We start from the raw sequence: 21,066 nt of genomic DNA, 5'->3' as shown, positions 1-21,066 counted from the left end.
TATATGTGAAAAGGGAGGACAGAAAAAATTACGCTAATAGGTTTCATTAAGAGTATAATTGATAATTTAAAAAATAAAACTAAAAAAAAATAATCTAAATTATATAGTATAAAAAAAATTACTATTTAGTTAAACTTGAAAAACCCGGACCGGTGACAGAACCGGTGAAGTCACCAGTTTAAGGTTCAACCGGTTAACCACTGGTCCGACCGTTTTATATTAAATGAGGAGAAATCTTAAGATTCTACACTGGCTGTTATGTTTGACCGTCTTTTCCTATTATGTAGGTATATTGTATAGTCTCTCAACACACATACAAAGGCGCATTTGTAAAAGTCCAATATAAAAACAACTATTTATTAGAATTAGGGTTTCCTTTACAACTGTGTTCTATTTATCTCTTGCCGCTCCACAATTTTGTACTCTTCTCTTTTGTTTGTTTTTAAATTTACTCGAAGCAATTAAATCATGATTAAACAACCAATTTCACCAAATAAAAATTCACCACTAAATTCAAAGATCAAGAGCTGGAGAAATTTTTAGATAGACTCGGTCTACCACGTCATCCGTAGACCAAACCTATCATATTATGACACATCATTAAAATGATGGCAATCTTGTAATATTACTATTCAAAGGTGTAAATAAGTAAAAAAACGAATTTACAAGATTACCATCATTTTAATGATGTGTCATAATGTGATAGGTTAGTATACGGATGACGTGGTAGACCGAGTCTACATAAGAATTTCTCCAAGAGCTGTAACCATAGATAATGTTACTTTTTAAAATGTAATAATGGTCGAAATTGAAGTTTGCTGAAGTTTCTATTTGGCGCAAGTTTTCTTCTTCTCATTTCTCAGTTTTAAATTCAAAAATGCTAACATAAAGAAATATAATTTTATTTGAAATTTTTATAAAGGAGCAAGTAAAATATATCATCTTCGACAGAAGTATCGTAAGAACCGGTTGATTTTAAAGGTTCAACCGGTTTCTACGGTTTTCCAGTTCTTTCCGGTTATTTTCGGTTCAAAGTGGTTGAACCGGAAATCCGGATTTTAAGGTGAAATTGAACCGGACTGGCCTCCGGTTGCCGGTTAAACCAGTTGAACCAGCCGGTCCGGTCCGGGTTTTAAAACATTGCTTGAAACACTAAAAGATAAAGTTGAGTGTAAGTATAATTCTATCTAACTATAAGTATTATAAAACAATAATTAGCATATATTAATTTATTCTACGAAAAATTGTAAACAAATTGGTTTCATTATATGAAGAATTGCAAATAAATTGGTTAATGGTCGCAGCTATTGCATGGCTAGAGGAATTGACTTTACATATGATCAATATTTGGTTAAAAGACAAAATAGACTCTAAATGGGTTTAGACATGCAGATTGTAATTGCAGTTTTATGTTTTTTTGCTTTAGTATGTTTTTATCATAAGAAAAATCATTGTACGAAGGTAAGCTTTTTTAATTTAGTGCAAAGGTTAAGATTTGTGGAGGAAGTGAGCCTGAGGGATACAAGACAGGTAAAATAGGGATCAAGATCCGCTTAAATTCATTGAACATGACCTATCATTTTCAATCAATATACACCATTCATTATAAAATGAACGCTATAAATTAAAAAAATTTAAAATATGTCAAATTAATCTACACCATTCATTGGTAATTAATGGTGTATATTGATTGAACATAATAGGTCATGTTCAATTAATTTGAGAGGATTCTAATCCGGTAAAATAGAAGTAATTAATTGATACATGTAATATGTCCCTATAAAAATTATTAATTAATTTCACTTGATTAACAATACTATAAATAATGTGTATCACTTAATTCTAACTTTTGAATATTTCCAGTAATAATCAAACCTAACTTTTTTAAAATCTAAAATTATTTAATAAAAATAAAATAAAGTTAACAAAAGAGTTAAAATTAAAACAAATAAAAACCAAGCCAATATAGTAGATAAAAAATCCATCTAAAATATATAATTATTCTTATAATATATGTAACGCGTCATGACTTAAAAATTTGAACATATTTAAAATAAAAATTAATAAAATAATTCCAATTTAAATAGATATAACTTTAAATAAATTCTTTATAGTTAAAATATATTAATTAATAATTTGATTAAAATTTAAAATAAATAACGGCTAATGTAAGTTTCCCTCACGTGGATTGCACGTGACAAAAAAGTGTGAAGGGAGAGAACTGCTAAATTTATAATATTAGCCTTTATTAAATATTAATATTAAGTAATTTTAAATAACAAAATTAAAAGTGTAAGAATTTAAGTCTAATTATACATAGTTTAAGTCTAATTGTACATAGCATTGGAAATGCAAGTAATTATAAATAATAGATGAAATATTAAAAACAACTTCTACCAAATCTTTTATGTTGGTAAATTATTTTATAAATATTTTTTAATGAATGAAATATTTTGATAAAATTGATTCTAAATAATCTGTTTTTGGTCAAAATCGATAAAATTGAATGGTCGGAACTTTTGTGAAACTTTTATGAAAGGTTTGATCTTTTTTACAACATTTGTCTATAAAATTAGTTTATTTATATACTTTTCCATTTTTAGCATTTTATATTTTTTAAACAAATGAATAATATATTAATGACTAAATTTTGTATTAGTGTATTTTGTATTGATATTAAAAATTGACATTTATTTCATATTGGAATATGGAGTAATTAATTAAGTTGAAGGTAATAATATATATTTATTGAGGGTAACTAAGACTTTTAGTGTTAAAATTATTAACCAAAAATAGAAAGTGGCCTATAATTTGGGACGCCCAAAATAAAAAAAGTGGCCTATCTTTATGGGACAGAGTGAGTAAATTATAAATTTATTAAAATAATACAAATATAATACGGATCATATGTATACATATATATAATAGTAAAATTATTATTGAGATATTTAAATCCTGTTTTTAGAAGAAAATAAAAATTTATATTTGAAAATTGATAAAAACAAATTGGTACACTTGATAAACACAACAAGATGGAAAAAACTTTTATTAAAAAAAAAACAAAAACAAAGTAAAATAATTATACTTTTTATTTATATACTGTTATATAATATTATCTTTTATTAAAAATTAAACAATTCAAATTAATATTTTATCATCCATTTCGTGTTGATTCTTGTCGGGTCACTAAAATGGGTGGACACAATCCATCAATCCATTTTAACACCCCTAATATAAATGTATAAATCTTGTATATACATAAGACACAAATAATGTAAAAAGAAATTTGCGACAGTATTAATGCAATCTAGGACATTGTTTATATTTCTTGTTAAAAGTTTTTACCAACAAATATAAAAGCAATGCCAGGATTTTATAGTTAAGACCAAGTTATTCACAAGCTTATGCAAAAATTGGTTTGTCACGCAGATTGATAGGTTTCAGTAGTTTTGAATACTTTAAAGTGTAGAATGTGTCCTATCTATTAAGCGTTTTCTATTTCAAGACAGCAAAATGATTCTGACGGCCGAATAGCTTACATATTTTATTAATAAACTTGTAATTATTGGCAGACAAAATGTCTCAAAATTATTAAAACAATGATGTGGTTAGTAACACTACTTCAGATACAACCAAACCCTGGAATCTAGTTTTTGTTTCCCTTTACAGCCTGAAGATGGTCAGGCTACTATCAACTTTTCGTACCGCTGATTATGTTTCAAATCGTATTTTTTAAAAACCAATTTTAAAGAAATTTTTATGAGCCTTAAAAAGGAAGAAAACCCAAGATGAGCACCCTGATGGTTTACCTATTGGGTTTTCTATGCTTGTTCTTGCTATTGAGTTTCAGCAAGCTTCTTTACAAAGAATGGTGGATTCCGAATCGGATACAGTCACTGATGAAATCACAAGGAATAAAAGGCCCTTCTTACAAATTATTCCATGGAAACACCAAAGAGATAGCTTCTATGAGAAAGGAGCTCATCAAGAATCCTATGGAATTGTCACACCATTTACTCCCAAGAGTTCAGCCGCATATATACTCTTGGACCAAGCTCTATGGTACAATAAACTCAGATCCGTTTCTTTTCTCAAATCTTTATGAATTTTAATATCAATGTATAAACTGTGTCAGGGACGAACTTTCTCCTTTGGTATGGGCGGCGAGCTCAATTGGTAGTTACAGAATCTGAAGTGGTCAAAGAGATACTAAACAGCAAGCAAGAAACATTTTGCAAAGTTGAATTTCAGGAGTATATTAGAAAACTATTAGGTGATGGTATTGTTTTATCCAATGGAGAAAAGTGGATGAAGATGCGTAAACTCGCCAATCACGCTTTCCATTCAGAGAGCTTGAAGGTAATTAAGATTCTAAGACTATGGATTCAAATAAATGTATAACTTTAGTTTATTGATTTATGTATTCCCATTGTAGAGTATGATTCCTGCAATGATAGAAAGTACGGAGATGATGCTTGACGGATGGAGAACCCATGAAAGAAAAGAGATTGATATGTTCCAAGAATTCAAAGTTTTAACATCAGAAATAATTTCCAGAACAGCTTTTGGAAACAGCTACCTGGAAGGGGAAAAGGTTTTCCAAATCCTGCAGAGGATGATCTCCATTATTGCAAAAACCCATTTTAAAGTGAGAATTCCAGTAATAAAGTATGTTTCCTTCATCTCTCATTTTCTTTTTTCTTAGACTAAATTTGTCATCTTTACAATTTCCGAACCATATGTTGTACGAAAAACTTTTTGAGTCTTGTCTTTTCGAATTTTATTTCTGAAATTAAAAAACTCTATATGTGACCTATTTATCAGGCTTTTTTCGTTTATGTGCTACGTATGTTAGGCTGAAGGTGTACTTTTAATGATTATGCAGAAGGTTTTTGAAAACAAGTGATGATGTCGAATTGGATAAACTCCAGCTAGAGATAAGGAATACAATCATAGAAATGGTAGAAAAAAAGAGGAGAGGCTGCTAAAATGAGTGGACTAGATAGCTATGGAAATGATTTTCTTGGATTGCTCGTAAAAGCGTATAAGGATGATGATAAGAAAAAGAAGATAACAATAGATGACATGGTTGATGAATGCACGACTTTTTATGCTGCTGGACAAGAAACAACTGCAAGCTCGCTTGCTTGGACCACTCTTCTTCTTGCGGTTCACATCGAATGGCAAGACAAAGCAAGAAAAGAGGTTCTTCAGCATTTTGGCCAGCAGACACCAACAGCAGACGGGATTGGAAGATTAAGGATTGTATGTAAAATCGCATGTTAGATTGATTCTGTTACTAATAAGACACCTAAATGTCTTGATTTGTTTTTTATCTTGCAGATGAGCATGATCATCAATGAATCTTTACGGTTATATGCTCCTATTCTTCAACTATCAAGAAGGGTCCAACGAGAAGTCAAAATTGGAAAACTAGTTCTCCCACCAAAGATGGAAACGTCGATTCCAACACTAGCACTTCACACAGACTGTCGAGTATGGGGAGAGGATGCTTACCTTTTCAAACCAGAGAGATTTGCAGAAGGGGTGGCTAAAGCAACAAATAATAACATCTCTTCATTTATTCCATTCGGTATGGGACCTCGAAATTGCGTGGGCTTTAACTTCGCGATCGCAGAAAAGAAAATTGCTCTGTCGATGATTCTTCAGCGATATAGGTTCACTCTGTCACCTGCATATGTACATTCACCAGTTCAAGTTCTCACAATGTGTCCACAGCATGGAGTTCCGGTCATTCTTGAGGCATTATGAACTTTAATCAGTACCATAAATAGCAGATTCAGAAAGCAGCTTCGTTTTCAAGTTGTCATCTTAAAGCTCACTAGCTCAGTTACAACCTAAATAAAAACACAAATTCAATAAACAAAAGCCTTAATTTTATTTAATTTTCATGAGCCAATACAGGGGATATCTTTCAGGTTCATCTTGTACAGCAGCAACAAAGAGGCCAACAGTGGCTTGGGTTGCATCGAACCAATCATTTCGGTTCAGTTTGATTTAATTTATTCTGTCAGTTCGGTTGGTTTGGGGTATTCATCCCTAATTTAAAGCTATTAGCTTTTCAAAGACTGATCATTATCATCTTGTTATTGCATGAGACATGACAAGCAATAGAGTATGAATCATAATTTTAATTAGGTCCCCGCAAGTTATGGGCAAGAACGAACATGTACAAGCAAAATCTTGTATGCAAAGTAAGGAACACAAACATTTGTTGCGACAATGTTAATGCAATATAAGAATATTATTAATTTTTCTGGTTAAAAGCTTCCACCAACAAATAGTAAGTGCACATAACAAATTTCTAAAAATAGTACTTTATTAATTCAACAACTACTAATTACTCCAAAAAACATTAAATGTTTGGAGATTGGAAATCAGGAAACGCACCCGAGCATCTCAACTAGGTTGACACTCTTTTAGTGTTTGTATCACGCTTCCAAAAACCAATGATATTATAAATAAAAAAATGCAAGGTGTCGATGGTGGTGATGTGGCGGCTGTCGAAGAATTTGAATCATTTGAAAGAAACAACGACGTTTGTGAAACTGGTTATGATCATCATCCGCCGGTTTATGGAGACTTAGGAGGAGAATGGACGATCGAAAGTCCCGTTACCGCCTCCGTTGGACATGATCCTCTTCTATTGGATTGCATAAGATCTTTCAATTTAACAATTTTTCCTGTTAATGGTGAATTAATATTCTAAATATCATTATTTTTTCATGTATCTAAATTGATCCTATGACTGACTTATCAACATTTATGCAATTTCTTCACTATATATTAAACGGTCATCTTGATTTTCCTCTCTTTTTGTAATCAATATTCCATTTTTTCCTTAAAAAATAGGTTACATAGAAGTAGTGGACCTGGTGATACATTTGGGAATGCATGTCTCGCCCATAAGCCAGAGTGAAAATTGTTGAGATAATTATAGATTTCATATCCTTAACCATATTCTATCTGAAATAAATACTTGCATCACATCAGTGCTCAAATATTTTAATTTTAATTTTTGTTGTTGCTTGGTATCGCTTAAGTAAGGTCTCAAGTTCGAGTCCTTGTGGTAAGCGGCTTGGTATCGCTTAAGCAAGGTATGAAGTTCGTTTAGTGACATTTCTATAATGGGGGTCACTAAACGAACTTGAGTGACTTTTTATACATAATAAAAGTTTGTTTACCACTTGGACCAACTCCCATTATAATTGGATCACTACTAAAAAACAGTGGTTTAGCGACGGAATATTCCGTCGCTAAACCCTTACATTCCGTCGCTAATGGTGATTAGCGACGGAATGGCGACGGATTAACTCCGTCGCCACAATGTTGGTCGCTAAACAAGTAGCGACCAACATTTTCAATCCGTGGCAAAGTTAGCGACGGAATTTCCGTCGCCAAATTTGCCAATCCGTCGCCATTTAGTCTCATTTGGAGACGAATTCTGAGACTAATTGGCGACGGATATAAATATATTAGCGACGGAAGTATCCGTCGCTAAATGTGACTCATTTAGCGACGGATATTTCCGTCGCTAACTGGTCACATTTTGTCTCACTGTGTTCATTATAGCGACGGATAATTCCGTCGCTAAACCTGACAATTCCGTCGCTAATTGTGTATTATTTTGGCAAATTTCTGCCGTTTTCTGTTGTTTTTTTGTTTCACTGATGTTTAAAATCTACTAAATACAATAATTAAATTTTATTTTAGATTACACCTATTTGAAACTGAATAAAAGTATATATATAAAACAAAATATCAAAGTATACATAAAACGTTGTCTGAAAAAAAACTTCGTACATAATATATTTTAGAAAACAAAATAAACAGGAAACTACAAATCTGTAGTGTCGCCACCGTCTGGCGGAGGAGGGGGAAACTGTGGCTGATACTCTGGTGTGAGATTCGGCATCATCCGTGCAATCTCATCACGTATCATCTGTGCCATGCTGGCCTGCTGCGCCGCCAACCGCTGCTCAACCTGCCGCAGGCCCTCCTGGATGCCGGCCTGCACACGGCGCTCGACCTCCTCATCCGCCTGCTGTGATGTCCGTGAAGAACTAAAATTCATTTAAGTTCAATTTTAGCGACGGCTATCAAACCTATCACACAAATAGTTTCAGTTTTTAAATTTATTATTATATAATTAATAAATAAAATAATTTTCTAAAAAAAATTGGACAGCACTTCCCTTAAAAAATGAGCATCGCCCATTTTTCAGGGAAGTCCTGCAAGTAAATTACAACAATACACAATCCAACATACTACTAAAATTCAATTTAATTATATATTTAAGTATTAAACTAATAACCTGATTATCAATATAACAATTCAATTTACAATTTAATTAAATAATTAATTACAAAGTAATCTAATTATCAAATTAAACTAAAGAACACCTAAAAATTATATTAAACATTCATATAATGTTTTCACAATTAAACTAACAATGCTACTAAATTTAAATATTTAGCTTACTATTTTTCCTAATAAATAAAGATCTAATAATTGAAATTAAAAATTAACCTAAAATTATAATAACAATTAAATTAATAATTTATTTAACTTTTTAATAAATAAACTAACAATGAACCTAAATTTAAATATTTAACCTAATAATAAAAATCTCAAAAATTGGAGCTACATTTAACCTAAAATAATAATAATACTAACAATTAACCTAAATTTGAACAACTAATTTAATCTAAATATAACAAATTAGTTAATATAATCTAAATTACCTAAATTAATATTTCTACACCCTAAATTAACTAATTTAATTAATAATTCAAACAATTAAAATTTATCTAATTAATTATTAAGAAGTTAAAAAATTAGTTTATTAATAATTTTATTAAAATAATTTCAGTTTAATAAAAATAACTCATTATAAAATAATTAACCTATTTAAACCTTAATTAATAACTCAAATAATTAAAATAAATTAAATTAATTAATAACTAAATTAATTTAAATTCAAATCAATACTTACCAGTGGGGAACGAATGACGGCAGCTAGGCGGAATCGGAGGTGGGCGGACGACAACGAGGTGGAAACTGATTTTAACAAAAATAATAATTAAAATACACAAATTAAAATTAAACTAATTAATGATAATAAAAAACAAGAGGAAATCGTACATACCTTATCTGACTGAAACGGAGCCGACAAGCACAGCAGACGGAGGCGGCGGCAAGGCAACGGCAATAGTGGGAAACGCCAGTGAGGAAGCCAAAACGAAGAAGACGCTGCTGAATGATGGAGAAACGAATCGTCGGTTAAAAGATGGAGGAATCGCCGGTTAAAATGATGGAGAAACGAATCGCTGCTGCGTTTTTTTTTTCTAACTGCTGCTGCTGCTGAATGAGGAAGAAGACGCTGCTGCGTTTCATTTAGGTTTAATTTTAGCGACGGATATCGAAATCCGTCGCCAAAATTGAACTTAAATGAAACGCAACGTTTGATTTACAAAACTTAGCGACGGACAGGAGATTCCGTCGCTAAATAGTGGTTCAAAACTCAGCGTTTTGACACATTAGTGCATTAGCGACGGATGATTAAATCTGTCGCTAAATTTGGGACAAAACTTAAACGCCAATTATTCCCGCCTTCAACTTAGCGACGGAAAAGTAAATCCGTCGCTAAAATTGGCACCAAAAATCAGCGCCAAGTCTTCCCGCCACGTTCCCGCCAACTTGGTGACGGAATAGCGACGGACTGTCCGTCGCTAAGTTATATTATCGACGGATTGTGAGTCCGTCGCTATATCCGTCGCAAATGTTATCAAATAGCGACGGATTTGGCGTCCGTCGCCAATATCCGTCGCTATTTGCCTGTTTTTTAGTAGTGGATATTAACCAATTTTTGTTATCCAATTTAACCAAACTAAGTTTAATTTTAGTTTAGTTTTGTTTAATTAATCAATTTAATTCATTCTTTATAAGTCCAGAAAAAATATGAATGTGTATCGGTCTATTCGGTTCAATAATCAAAGTAATTTTAAAAAGAAAGTCTATTCGGTTCAATAATCAAAATAATTTTAAAAAGAATAATAGCTAAATGAAATAAAGATGAAAAGTTAAAAAATAACTATTTTAATCTCTATTTCTTAAATTTTAAGTAAATTCAAATTCGCTTATCTTTATAAAATGGAAACATTGAACATATAAAACAATTTATAATACGTAGTATCAAATACATATTATATATTAATTTTAAATTTATACTATGAAGCAATTAACTTAATTAGGAATAACTATACACATTTACTATAGGCAAATAATATTTTTAATCTTCAAATTGTTTACTAAAACTAAAAAGTGGTCTGTAATTTAAGACAACAAATGAGGGTTCATATTTTTATTTAACCTCGTTGGGTTGTATTTTTTGTTCTTCAAGTTAGTTGGATCGGACAACTGATTATTTCTCATTTCAACCCTTTTGGACTGAATTTCCAATTCATTTCGGATGACCGATTTTCATTTTAGCCAATAGAACCAACCTAAAGTAGACAAATATATATTTTACTCTTATAGTACTTTACTTTTTTTTATTTGTATACTTTTAATATTAAAAATTAAATTACTCAACATTCTTCTAAATTTTAATTTTAAATTTTATTTTTATAATACTTTACTATTTTTTTATTTTATTTGTGCACTTTTATTAGGCTTCACTTCTTTGAATGAGACATGAAATGAAGATGCTTCATCCTTTGGGCACCTCTCATTCTATATCCATATTCAACTTTTGCTGCTAACATATTCTTTGAATGTTGCTAGAGGCGGAGAAGAATTTATGGTGGACACTTGATTTTTTACTATTTCAAATCTTTAAAAAAAATATAAATATATAAAATAATATTATAATTTTTCCATCTTAAAATTTATAGCATTACCCTCTTAAAATTTATATTTTATAAATTTTATTTATCTTACAAACTTTCGATACAATCATATCATCTTATAAAATATTTCTAGACACTGACTGTTGTATTGTTCACAGAAGAGCCTACACAAACCCAAAGATGTGCTAGCAATTAACCAGTTTTCTCAATTTGTGCCATTTGCCATGCAACTCGTAGAATTACTAATTCGTAGAACAATTCTGCGAGTTACCTCCTATGGCCAGCGTGAAGCCATGTCTCTATGTCATAGATATTTTTTTATAATTTTCTTGGAATTTTACGTTATGTTCAATAGTATTAAAATAATTAAATATTATCAAATGCATATTAAAAATTGTACAAACATTATTAAAAGTAAAACTCTACCTAATAGTGAATATTTGTTTCGGTTTTATTATTCTTGTAATAAATATTTTAATAACTTTCTTGGAATTTTATGTTATGTTGAATAATATTTTAATAATTACATATTTTTATAATGAAATTATTAAATGATATTTGGATGTGGTTTTAAATAGATTGAATTAACACAATGTGACAAATGAAACTTGTTAATTAAAAAATAAAAGAATTTTAAAATTATATACTTTTTTTAAATATAATATTACACTTATGCAATTATTTTTATCAAATCTAGTGAATTTATTTTCCGTATACTTTGGTAAAATGTAAGTTATTTAGAAATATTTAATGTAAATAGTTATTGATTTTGGAGGTATTTGTTTAATTTTATTATAAAAGAACTTTAATTTTTTAATTAATTTCTATTTAATTGAAAATTAAAAAAAATTATATACAACCAAAATTAATAAACTCGTAGAAATAATACTTGAGGCGTGATTTGAAATAATTAAAATAATTAGATTAATTTTTTGAACAAATAAAATTTCATCATTTCTACTTTCGGTTTTTAGTTTAGGCTTAATGGCAAAAAAAACCCAAACCTTTACGACTTGTTGCAATTATATCCAAACCTTTTAATTTTTGCAATAATATCCAAATTGCATTATTTTGTTGCAATAATATCCAAATTGCATTATTTTGTTGCATTAATATCCAAATTGCATTATTTTGTTGCAATAATATCCAAATTGCACTTTTTATATGTTTTTTTTTTGAGTTTTTTGTCATTTTTTGGGACTTTTACTATATTATTATACATCAAAACATAATAATAGCCTAATATCTTAATTGAAAACAACAAGTTTAGCCATCAATTTGACTATTATTGCTACAAAAAATGCAATTTGGATATTATTGCAACAACAAAAATGCAATTTGGATATTATTGCAAAAATTAAAAGGTTTGGATATAATTGCAACAAATCGTAAAGGTTTGGGTTTTTTTTACCATTAGGCCATTAGTTTAAGCAGGCTAATCAATATTTTGTCAGCGCAAGTGAGTCTCAGACATGGTTGAGATGCATGAATGTATCGAAAATATCAAATAAAAGTGTTAAAAAAAAGTTATCACCTAAGAATGGGTGTTTAAGTGACCAAAAGCCCAAAGTTCGGGGGTGTAAATGTACATTTGGCCTTGTCTTTGTATAGTAGAGAATGATGCATAGACTGAAAAATTATGACCACAATTAATTGCAACTGAAGATAATGTTTTAATACCTTTTTTGTATATGGTTGTTGAGCCTAGAAAGAACATAAAAAAGAAAACACTTATTTAATTTGAGTGCACTTCAGTACCATAATCCACAATTTTGATTCGGTGCTATGGGAATTACGTTAATAGATTATCTTTCAAGCTGCATTGTTTACCTATTGTATTTTCTATGCTTATTATTGATTTTGAGTTTCAGCAAGTTTATTTACAAACAATGGTGGACTCCGAATCGGATTCAGTCGTCGATGAAATCGCAAGGAATAAAAGGACCTTCTTACAGATTATTCCATGGAAACATCAAAGAGATAGCTTATATGAGAAAGGAGGTCACCAAGAATCCTATGGAATTGTCACACCATTTACTCCCAACAATTCAGCCTTATATATACTCTTGGACCAAGCTCTATGGTACAATAAATTCTGATCACTTCTTCTTTTTTGAATTTTTATGAATTTTAATGTCAATTAAAATAAATTTTTCTGTGAATAAAATTGTCAGGGATGAACTTTCTGCTGTGGTATGGCCAACGACCTCAGTTGGTAGTTACAGAACCTGAATTAGCCAAAGAAATACTAACCAGCAAAGAAGACACATTTCACAAAGTTGAATTCCAGGAGTTTATCAGGAAACTATTAGGTGATGGACTTGTATTATCCAAAGGAGAAAAGTGGATGAAGATGCGTAAACTCGCCAATCATGCTTTCCATTCAGAGAGCTTGAAGGTAAGTTTCTAAGATGATAAATTCAGATAAATCTGTAATTTGAGTTTATTGATTTACGTATTTCAATTGTAGAGCATGGTTCCTGCAATGATAGAAAGTACCGAGATAATGCTCGACGGATGGAGAACCCGTGAAAGAAAAGAGATTGATGCGTTCCAAGAATTCAAAGTTTTAACATCAGATATCATTTCCAGAACTGCGTTTGGAAACAGCTATCTGGAAGGGGAAAAGGTTTTTCAAATCCTACAGAGGATGATCTCCATTATTGCAGAAAACCATTTTAAAGTGAGAATTCCTGGAATTACGTATGTTTCCTTTTCTTTTGTCGGAGTAAATTTGTCTATCTTTACAATAGCCGACTGATATTATTGTTAGAAAACTTTTCGGAAAACTAAAAACTATATATATATATATAACCTATTTCGTAAATTTATGGTTTCATTATTTCCGTTCCTCCTTTACAATTTATGTAGCTGAAGGTGTACTTTTAATGCTTATAGCAGAAGATTTTTCAAAACAAGTGACGAAATCAAATTGCACAAACTTCAGCAAGAGATAAGAAACACAATCATAGAAATGGTAAAGAAAAGAGAAGAGGCTGCAAGGATGAGTGGGCTACATAGCTACGGAGATGATTTTCTCGGATTGCTCATTAAAGCGTATAGGGATTATGATAAGAAGAAGAAGATAACAATAGATGAAATGGTTGATGAATGCAAGACCTTTTATGTTGCTGGACAAGAAACAACCGCAAGCTCACTCGCTTGGACCACTCTTCTTCTTGCAACCCACACGGACTGGCAAGACGAAGCAAGAAAAGAGGTTGTTCAACATTTTGGCCAGCAGACACCAACAGCGGATGGTATTGGAAGATTAAAGATAGTAAGTAAAATTCCATGTATGATTTGATTCTGTTAGTCATCAGAAATCTAAAATTTCTTGAATTTTTTTGATCTTGCAGATGAGCATGATCATCAATGAATCTTTGAGGTTATATCCTCCTGTTCTTCAAATATCAAGGAAGGTCCCAAGAGAACTCAAACTGGGGAAACTAATTCTTCCACAAGAGATGGAAACGGCAATTCCAACACTAGCACTTCACACGGACTGTCGAGTATGGGGAGAGGATGCTTACCTTTTCAGACCAGAGAGATTTGCAGAGGGGGTGGCTAAAGCAACAAACAATAACATCTCTTCATTTATTCCATTTGGTATTGGACCTCGAAATTGCGTTGGTTTTAACTTCGCGATCACAGAAAAGAAAATTGTTCTGTCGATGATTCTTCAGCGATACAGGTTCACTTTGTCACCTGCATATGTACATTCACCGGTTCAAGTTCTCACAATGTGTCCAAGATATGGAGTTCCAGTCATTCTCGAGGCATTATAAACTTTAATCAGTACTATAAATAGCAGATTCAAAAAGCAGATTAATTAGTTATCAAGTTGTCATCTTAAAGCTCAGTTATAAATGAAATAATTGTATGTCAAACACTTATATGCAAAATCTTTCAAGCTGCATTGTTTACCTATTGTATTTTCTATGCTTCTTATTGATTTTGAGTTTCAGCATGTTTATTTACAAACAGGGGCGGACTCCGAATCGAATTCAGTCATCGATGAAATCGCAAGGAATGAAAGGACCTTTCTTACAGATTATTCCATGGAAACATCAAAGAGAGAGTTTATATGAGATAGTTTATATGGAAACATCAAAGAGATTCTTCAGAGAGGCTAACAGTGGCTTGCGTTGAATCGAACCAATCATTTTAGTTTGGTTTGATTCAATTTATTCTGTGAGTTTGGTTTTCGGTGTATATCCCTAATTAAAAGCTATTAACTTATCAAAGACTATCATTATCATCTTCTTTAGTTGCATGAGACACGCAAATAATTCCAATAGCATGCAAGTTGGGGACAAGGACGAACATGTATATGCAAAATCTTGCATGCATAAGACATAAATATTTGTTGCAAGAATGTAAACGCAATCTCAGGATATCAATAATTTTCTGGTTAAAAGCTTCGACCAACTAATAGTAAGTAAAAGAGAACAAATTTCAAAAAATAGTTTATTAATTCAACAACTACAAATTACTACAAAATAAGGGATGTAATTGATATCATGTTTAGTACGAGGATACCTAAGATAACAATGATATAATAAATACCATTGAGCACATGAAAGTTTATCAAGGGTAGATATATCATATCTATCAAGTGTTTCTTATAATTTAAGACAGCAAAATGATTCTAACAGCTGGATACATTAGATACTTTATAGATGAACTTGTAGATATTCAAAAAGACGGAGTGTCTCAAAAATATTAAAACAATGATTTGGTGAGTAACACTAATTTAGTAGCTCATGGTAATACTTAATTGTTTTAATATTAAACCTAACTTTCAAAGGAAAAAACACCAATATACAGTTACTTCATATACAACCAAATCCTGGAATCTAGTTTCTGATCCCTAGCTTGCTTTTAACTACTATTGACTCTTCATCCCCTGATTGTTTACCTACTGTGGTTTAATTTTAGTAGTAAGAACTAGGGCAGGCGTAAAAAAAAATTTAAGTTTTGCTATATAACAATCCCAATCACTCACTTAACTTTCATATCTAAATAATTAACTCAATTTAATTTGGTTGTTAATCATTAAACTATATAAATCAATTTATCCATCCCCACATTTTTTATGGAATGTGACAATAACTTCCCCTTAAAAACAGCGTTGCAAATGGCTTCAGGATCAAACCGCATTTAGGTTGGTTCATTGACGCTACCTTATCCTCCAGATCCGGCTCCATAAAATAGCACGAGGTCGGCTCTGATATCACCTATAAATTACATTCCGAACTCAATTGGCCCAATTAGTTTTAAGTCCAAACTACTTAACTAAACTAGTTAATATGAGTTAATTTAATAGTTGAGTACTAAACTATATATAAACCAATCTATCCATCCCCACATCACTGATGTAAATGTTACATGCTAAAGGCCAGAGTTCTGCTATTAACAATCAAAACTGAACTGAGTCATTGTCAGCATTTGTTATAAGGGTCAGTTTCTTGATTACAAGCAGACAATACTTTATTATTAATTTTATGTAGCAGACAAATTTGGTTATGAAAATGTTATTAAATGAAAGCATATTCTTAGTCTCTCACAATAGCTTATTTTGGTTAGACAACAAGGTAAAGCAATTTAAAAGTGCAAGTGGATGATAAATGACATGTGCCACTACAGCTAAGACTCTACAGTCTCATTTTAGTAACAACATCCTCATCAGAATTCCTCTATAATTTACTATATCATTCAGTTGAAAATTATGCAGGCGATGATGGGATATCTCTTAGATTACCTTTCTTGTTGTCTCTGCTTATATTTCCTCATAAATCTCATCAAATTTCTCAACAAAGTATTATGGACTCCGATTCGCATCCAATCTTCCATGAGAGCACAAGGGATAAGAGGGCCTTCTTACAGATTCCTGCATGGAAATACCAGAGAAATTACAGACATGAGAAACAGAATCATGAATGGTCCAATGGATTTAGGGCATGAAATGCTTTCAAGAATTCAGCCTCACATTTATTCTTGGATCAAGCTATATGGTATTCTTCGTCGTGTATAATTTCTTCTTACTGGCCTAATTGATTATCTTAATTCTTTCACAAATTTTTGTAGGGGCCAATTTTCTAAACTGGTATGGTCCTAAAGCTCAACTTGTCATCACTGAGCCAGAGCTAGTTCTAGAAGTACTGAACAATAAAGAGGGAGCATATGAAAAGAAACTAATGCAGAGTTACACAGACAAGTTTTTAGGGAATGGACTTATATTATCTCGAGGTGAAAAATGGTTGAAGATGCGTAAACTGGCCAATCAGGCTTTTCATGGAGAGAGCTTGAAAGTAAGCTCTCACTTTTATTTTGAAGTTTCCCATGAATTTCCTTAAATTGACCCCAGATATTTATTGTTTTTTTAGGGTATGATACCGGCGATGCTTGCAAGTGCAGAGACTATGCTGGAGAGATGGAGAAGGGATGAAGTAAAGGAGATTGAGATGCACCAAGAATTCAGAGTTCTAACTTCGGAGATAATTTCCCGGACAGCTTTCGGAAGCAGTTACCTGGAGGGAAAGAACATATTTGATATGCTTGCAAGAATGGGTAGCATAGTCTCTAGAAACAATTATAAAGTTGGAATTCCTGGGATTAAGTAAGTTTCTTTCCGTACTATAATCGAAGAATACTTTAAGCAACTTAAAAAAGAGTAATAGTTCCTGTTTTATCAGGAAGTTGCTGAAAACTCGGGATGATTCTGAATCAGAGGAACTTGAGAAAGGCATACGGGAATCTATCTTAAAGATGATCAGGAAAAGAGAAGAGGAGCTGTTAACGGGTAACGAAGATGCTTATGGGTTTGATTTTTTCGGAGTACTTCTAAAGGCTTATCATGATAATGACAGAACAAACAAAATATCAGTAGATGACATTATTGACGAGTGTAAGAGCTTTTATGTTGCTGGAAAACAAACAACATCAAGCTCACTCACCTGGACTGTTCTCTTTCTAGCAATCCATCCGACCTGGCAGGAAAGAGCTAGAGAAGAGGTCCTTCAATTATTTGGTAGAGGGAATCCTAGTCCAGATGGTATCCGAAGATTGAAAACTGTAAGCAAACCAAACCGATTAATCATTTCCTACTTTAAATATATAACTTCAGAATCTAATTATTCATTACCTGTGTAGATGAGCATGATTATTAACGAATCCTTACGGCTATATCCTGCTGGTTTCAATATCGTAAGGGAAGTCCAAAAGGAAGTCAGACTGGGGAAGCTCATTGTGCCAGAAAAGATGTACATCTGTCTTCCCATTCTTGCAATTCACAACAACCCATGTCTATGGGGAGAAGATGTTCACTTATTTAAACCCGAAAGATTTGCAGATGGTGTTGCTAAAGCAACCGAAAATAGCGTTGGGGCATTTTTTCCATTTGGTGGAGGGCCTCGAATTTGTGTTGGCTCAAATTTTGCAACTATAGAAATGAAGATTATACTCTCCATGATTCTGCAGCACTACAGGTTTACTCTGTCACCTAAGTATGTTCATTCACCGGTGGACGCTCTCACCATATGCCCACAATATGGACTTCAAATCATGCTTCAACCATTGTAAAATGAGATTTTGAAGATCAAGATTGCCTTTGAAAGGACTTGATGCAATACTAATTAATGTAAAAAGTTTGGTACAGTGAAGTTAAAATATAAGAGCTCAATAAATAAGGCCTAAAATTGTGTCTTCTGTAGATATATATACAACAAAATTTCTACAATATTAAATGTAGACGAGATCACTGGAAGAAGTTTCGACCACTATGAGCCAAAAAATGGTATATATATTAACCTTTTGTTAGCACTCAACCACATGGAGCAGAAAAGAACTTCTCCTTCATACGAGAAATAAGCTTAAATTTTTCCTCAGCTTCAACCTGTTGACGAATGTCAGTTCTTGATGCTCGGTCAGGATGAAATTTCAGCAAGGCTCGTTTATAAGCAGCGTTCACCTAAAATGGCAAGAAAACATTAATAAGAATGAGACAACAAATGAAAAGAAATGCAAGAATCAAACCCTGAAATGACCACCTAATTCTAGTTATAACTTGTGAAAACAACAGCAAATATTTATAACACGCCCACTAGCACATACAAGAAGATAAAACTCACCTCTTGCGGCGTGGGAGGGTATCCACTTCCTACATGGATACCCAAGCCATTAAGTAATGAAGCCATATCAATGCATGTATTTTCCAGTTGGTAAAGTTCCTTCCTTACCTCAACACAAAAGTTCTCTTTCAAGTTCAAATTTTCTTCATCCTAAATTTGGCATCAGTTAACACAAGAAACAAGATTAGACAGCTGATTCTTGTACAATTCTCGGAATAGAACTAGTTTAGAGAAACAAATTGATCCGCACCTTCCTTTGTGTCTCTCTTACTTCTTCTAAACGCTGCTTTTTCCGTTTCTGCATATCTAAATTACGCGAAGTTTCTGCTTTTCTTCTCTTTCGCAACCTTTGGGACTCTTCTGCCTGCAAAAAAGAAGTAAAAAAATCTATGATAAAAAGCACTTAGCACCAGCAAGTATGTGGACACTCCACCATTTTGCCTGCTCCATGTTATATTTTTGTTGGACAGAATGCTGAATGACTTGACATCTAAAACACCTGAACTTTCAGTTGTAGCTGCCTAGCTGCCCATTCTTCTTCGAATGCTCGCTTAAATTCATCAGTCTCCTTAAGCATCTCTCGCTCAGTGATTATATCTGAAACACGTGAACTTTCTTCTCCTTTTATCTGCCGTAATCTCCAAGCCTCTTCTGCCTGAAAAGGAAAATGTTCATATAAATTACAGAACTATCAGCACACTATATTCTTATCAGCCAGCACACTGCGTACCAAATAACCAAGAAATAATGTCTGAACAAACCTGAATTTTTATCTGTACCTGCTTGGCCTTCCATTCTTCTTCCACTGCTTGCTTGAATTCATCAGTCTCCTTAAGCTTTTCTCGATCATTGATTGCATACAATGGATTCCCAACATCTCTAGTTGGGACGTTGGAAAACGAACTATTAACTGGTTTTTGTCCTTCTGCGTGACACGAACTGCCAGAAAACAGTGTATCTTTCATCTTTAAACCAATATTTTGACAACTTGGCCCATCCGACAAAGTGGCAGAGGGAAATGTTTCTGCAGTGAGCATTTCATCTTTGTCCACGGGATTACTACGCCTGCCTAAAGAAGCATCTTCATTTTGAACATTAGTTCTCTCATAATCAGACCCTAAATCAGTTTTGATCTGCACCTTTCTTTGTGTCTCTCTTACTTCTTCTAGACGCTGCTTTAGCCGTTTCAGCATATCTAAATTACGCGAAGTTTCTGCTTTTTTTCTATTCCTCAATTTTTGGGCCTCTTCTGCCTGAGAAAAATAAATAAAAAACTCTAAGATAAAAGCACATAACACCAGCAAGTATGAGGAGACTCCACCATTTTGCCTGCTCCAAGAAAGTAGGAATATTTTCCATGTTATATTTTTGTCGACAAAATGCTGAATGACTTAACATCAATCTAAAACACCTGAATTTTCACTTGTAGCTGCCTAGCTGCCCATTCTTCCTTCACTGCTCGCTTGAATTCATCAGTCTCCTTAAGCCTCTCCCGTTCAGTGATAATATCTCTTTGTGGTTTCAGCATATCTGATACACCAAAACTTTCTGCTTTTTTTATCTGCCGCAATCTCTGAGCCTCTTCTGCCTGAAAAGGAAAATTTCCATATATGGATTATAGAACTGCATAAATTACTGTATCATATCCAGCACACTGCGTACAGCGTAACCAAGAAGTAATATCTGAACAAACCTGAACTTTTATCTGTAGCTTCCTGGCCGCCCATTCTTCTTCCACTGCTTGCTTGAATTCATCAGTCTCCTTAAGCTTTTCTCGCTCATTGATTAGATTTCTTTGAACAATAGAAGTAGCTGAAATGTCGGAAGCCGAAGTATTAACTGGTTTCTGTACTTCTGCATGACACGAACTCCCAGCAAGTAGTCTATTTTGCATCTTTAAACCAGCATTTTGACAACATGGTCCATCTGAACAAATGGCCTTTTCATCTTGAACAGAGTCTTGGACAAGTACCAGTTCAGACTCGGGAAAAGAACAGTCCCCCATAGTTCTTAGTTCACTATGCTCTAAATCAGAAGAATTCCCATCTTGAAAATCTACATTT

General features: G+C 32.5%; 3 protein-coding genes, 1 long non-coding RNA gene and 1 pseudogene across 8 annotated transcripts; 3 read left to right on the top strand and 2 right to left on the bottom strand.

The window, feature by feature from the left end:
- The first annotated feature begins 3,377 nt into the window (after positions 1-3,377).
- On the top strand, positions 3,378-6,158 carry LOC126687345 (cytochrome P450 CYP749A22-like; annotated as a pseudogene).
- Positions 6,159-7,815: 1,657 nt separating this feature from the next.
- Positions 7,816-10,003, bottom strand: LOC126687351 (uncharacterized). 2 transcript variants are annotated; one of them, XR_007644109.2, is made up of 3 exons: positions 9,170-10,003; positions 9,017-9,081; positions 7,816-8,126 (listed from the first exon to the last, which is right to left on the bottom strand). It is a non-coding gene; the product is annotated as an uncharacterized LOC126687351 (long non-coding RNA). The 2 variants fall into 2 exon arrangements; XR_007644110.2 differs by having other exon boundaries at positions 7,816-8,084.
- A 2,547-nt stretch (positions 10,004-12,550) lies between these two features.
- Positions 12,551-14,799, top strand: LOC126687342 (cytochrome P450 CYP749A22-like). Of its 2 annotated transcripts, none has more exons than XM_050381886.2 (5): positions 12,551-12,954; positions 13,046-13,269; positions 13,342-13,574; positions 13,773-14,151; positions 14,231-14,799. In XM_050381886.2, exons 1-5 carry the CDS (start codon positions 12,657-12,659, stop codon positions 14,657-14,659), a joined length of 1,563 nt encoding a protein of 520 aa, XP_050237843.1. In that variant the 5' UTR covers positions 12,551-12,656; the 3' UTR covers positions 14,660-14,799. The 2 variants fall into 2 exon arrangements, with proteins under 2 accessions (XP_050237843.1, XP_050237842.1); XM_050381885.2 differs by having other exon boundaries at positions 13,770-14,151.
- A 528-nt stretch (positions 14,800-15,327) lies between these two features.
- On the bottom strand, positions 15,328-21,029 carry LOC126654020 (uncharacterized). Of its 3 annotated transcripts, none has more exons than XM_050348054.1 (10): positions 20,697-21,029; positions 20,415-20,591; positions 19,765-20,256; positions 19,503-19,658; positions 19,254-19,367; positions 19,004-19,153; positions 18,019-18,843; positions 17,198-17,946; positions 16,636-16,764; positions 15,328-16,111 (listed from the first exon to the last, which is right to left on the bottom strand). In XM_050348054.1, the coding sequence occupies exons 1-7, from the start codon at positions 21,006-21,008 to the stop codon at positions 18,697-18,699; spliced, it is 1,548 nt and encodes a 515-aa protein (XP_050204011.1). In that variant the 5' UTR covers positions 21,009-21,029; the 3' UTR covers positions 15,328-16,111; positions 16,636-16,764; positions 17,198-17,946; positions 18,019-18,696. The 3 variants fall into 3 exon arrangements, with proteins under 3 accessions (XP_050204011.1, XP_050204010.1, XP_050204012.1); XM_050348053.1 differs by having other exon boundaries at positions 17,831-17,946; XM_050348055.1 differs by having other exon boundaries at positions 17,831-17,946; positions 19,783-20,256.
- Positions 16,434-18,589, top strand: LOC126654019 (cytochrome P450 CYP749A22-like). The gene is made up of 5 exons (XM_050348052.2): positions 16,434-16,888; positions 16,962-17,185; positions 17,261-17,493; positions 17,570-17,948; positions 18,027-18,589. Exons 1-5 carry the CDS (start codon positions 16,603-16,605, stop codon positions 18,453-18,455), a joined length of 1,551 nt encoding a protein of 516 aa, XP_050204009.1. The 5' UTR covers positions 16,434-16,602; the 3' UTR covers positions 18,456-18,589.
- Positions 21,030-21,066: the final 37 nt, after the last annotated feature.

This window comes from Mercurialis annua, linkage group LG6 (genome assembly GCF_937616625.2).
Source record: "Mercurialis annua linkage group LG6, ddMerAnnu1.2, whole genome shotgun sequence".
NCBI lineage: Eukaryota > Viridiplantae > Streptophyta > Magnoliopsida > Malpighiales > Euphorbiaceae > Mercurialis > Mercurialis annua.
The sequence above is the reverse complement of the archived record's forward strand: the minus strand, read 5'-3'. Positions and strand labels throughout refer to the sequence as shown.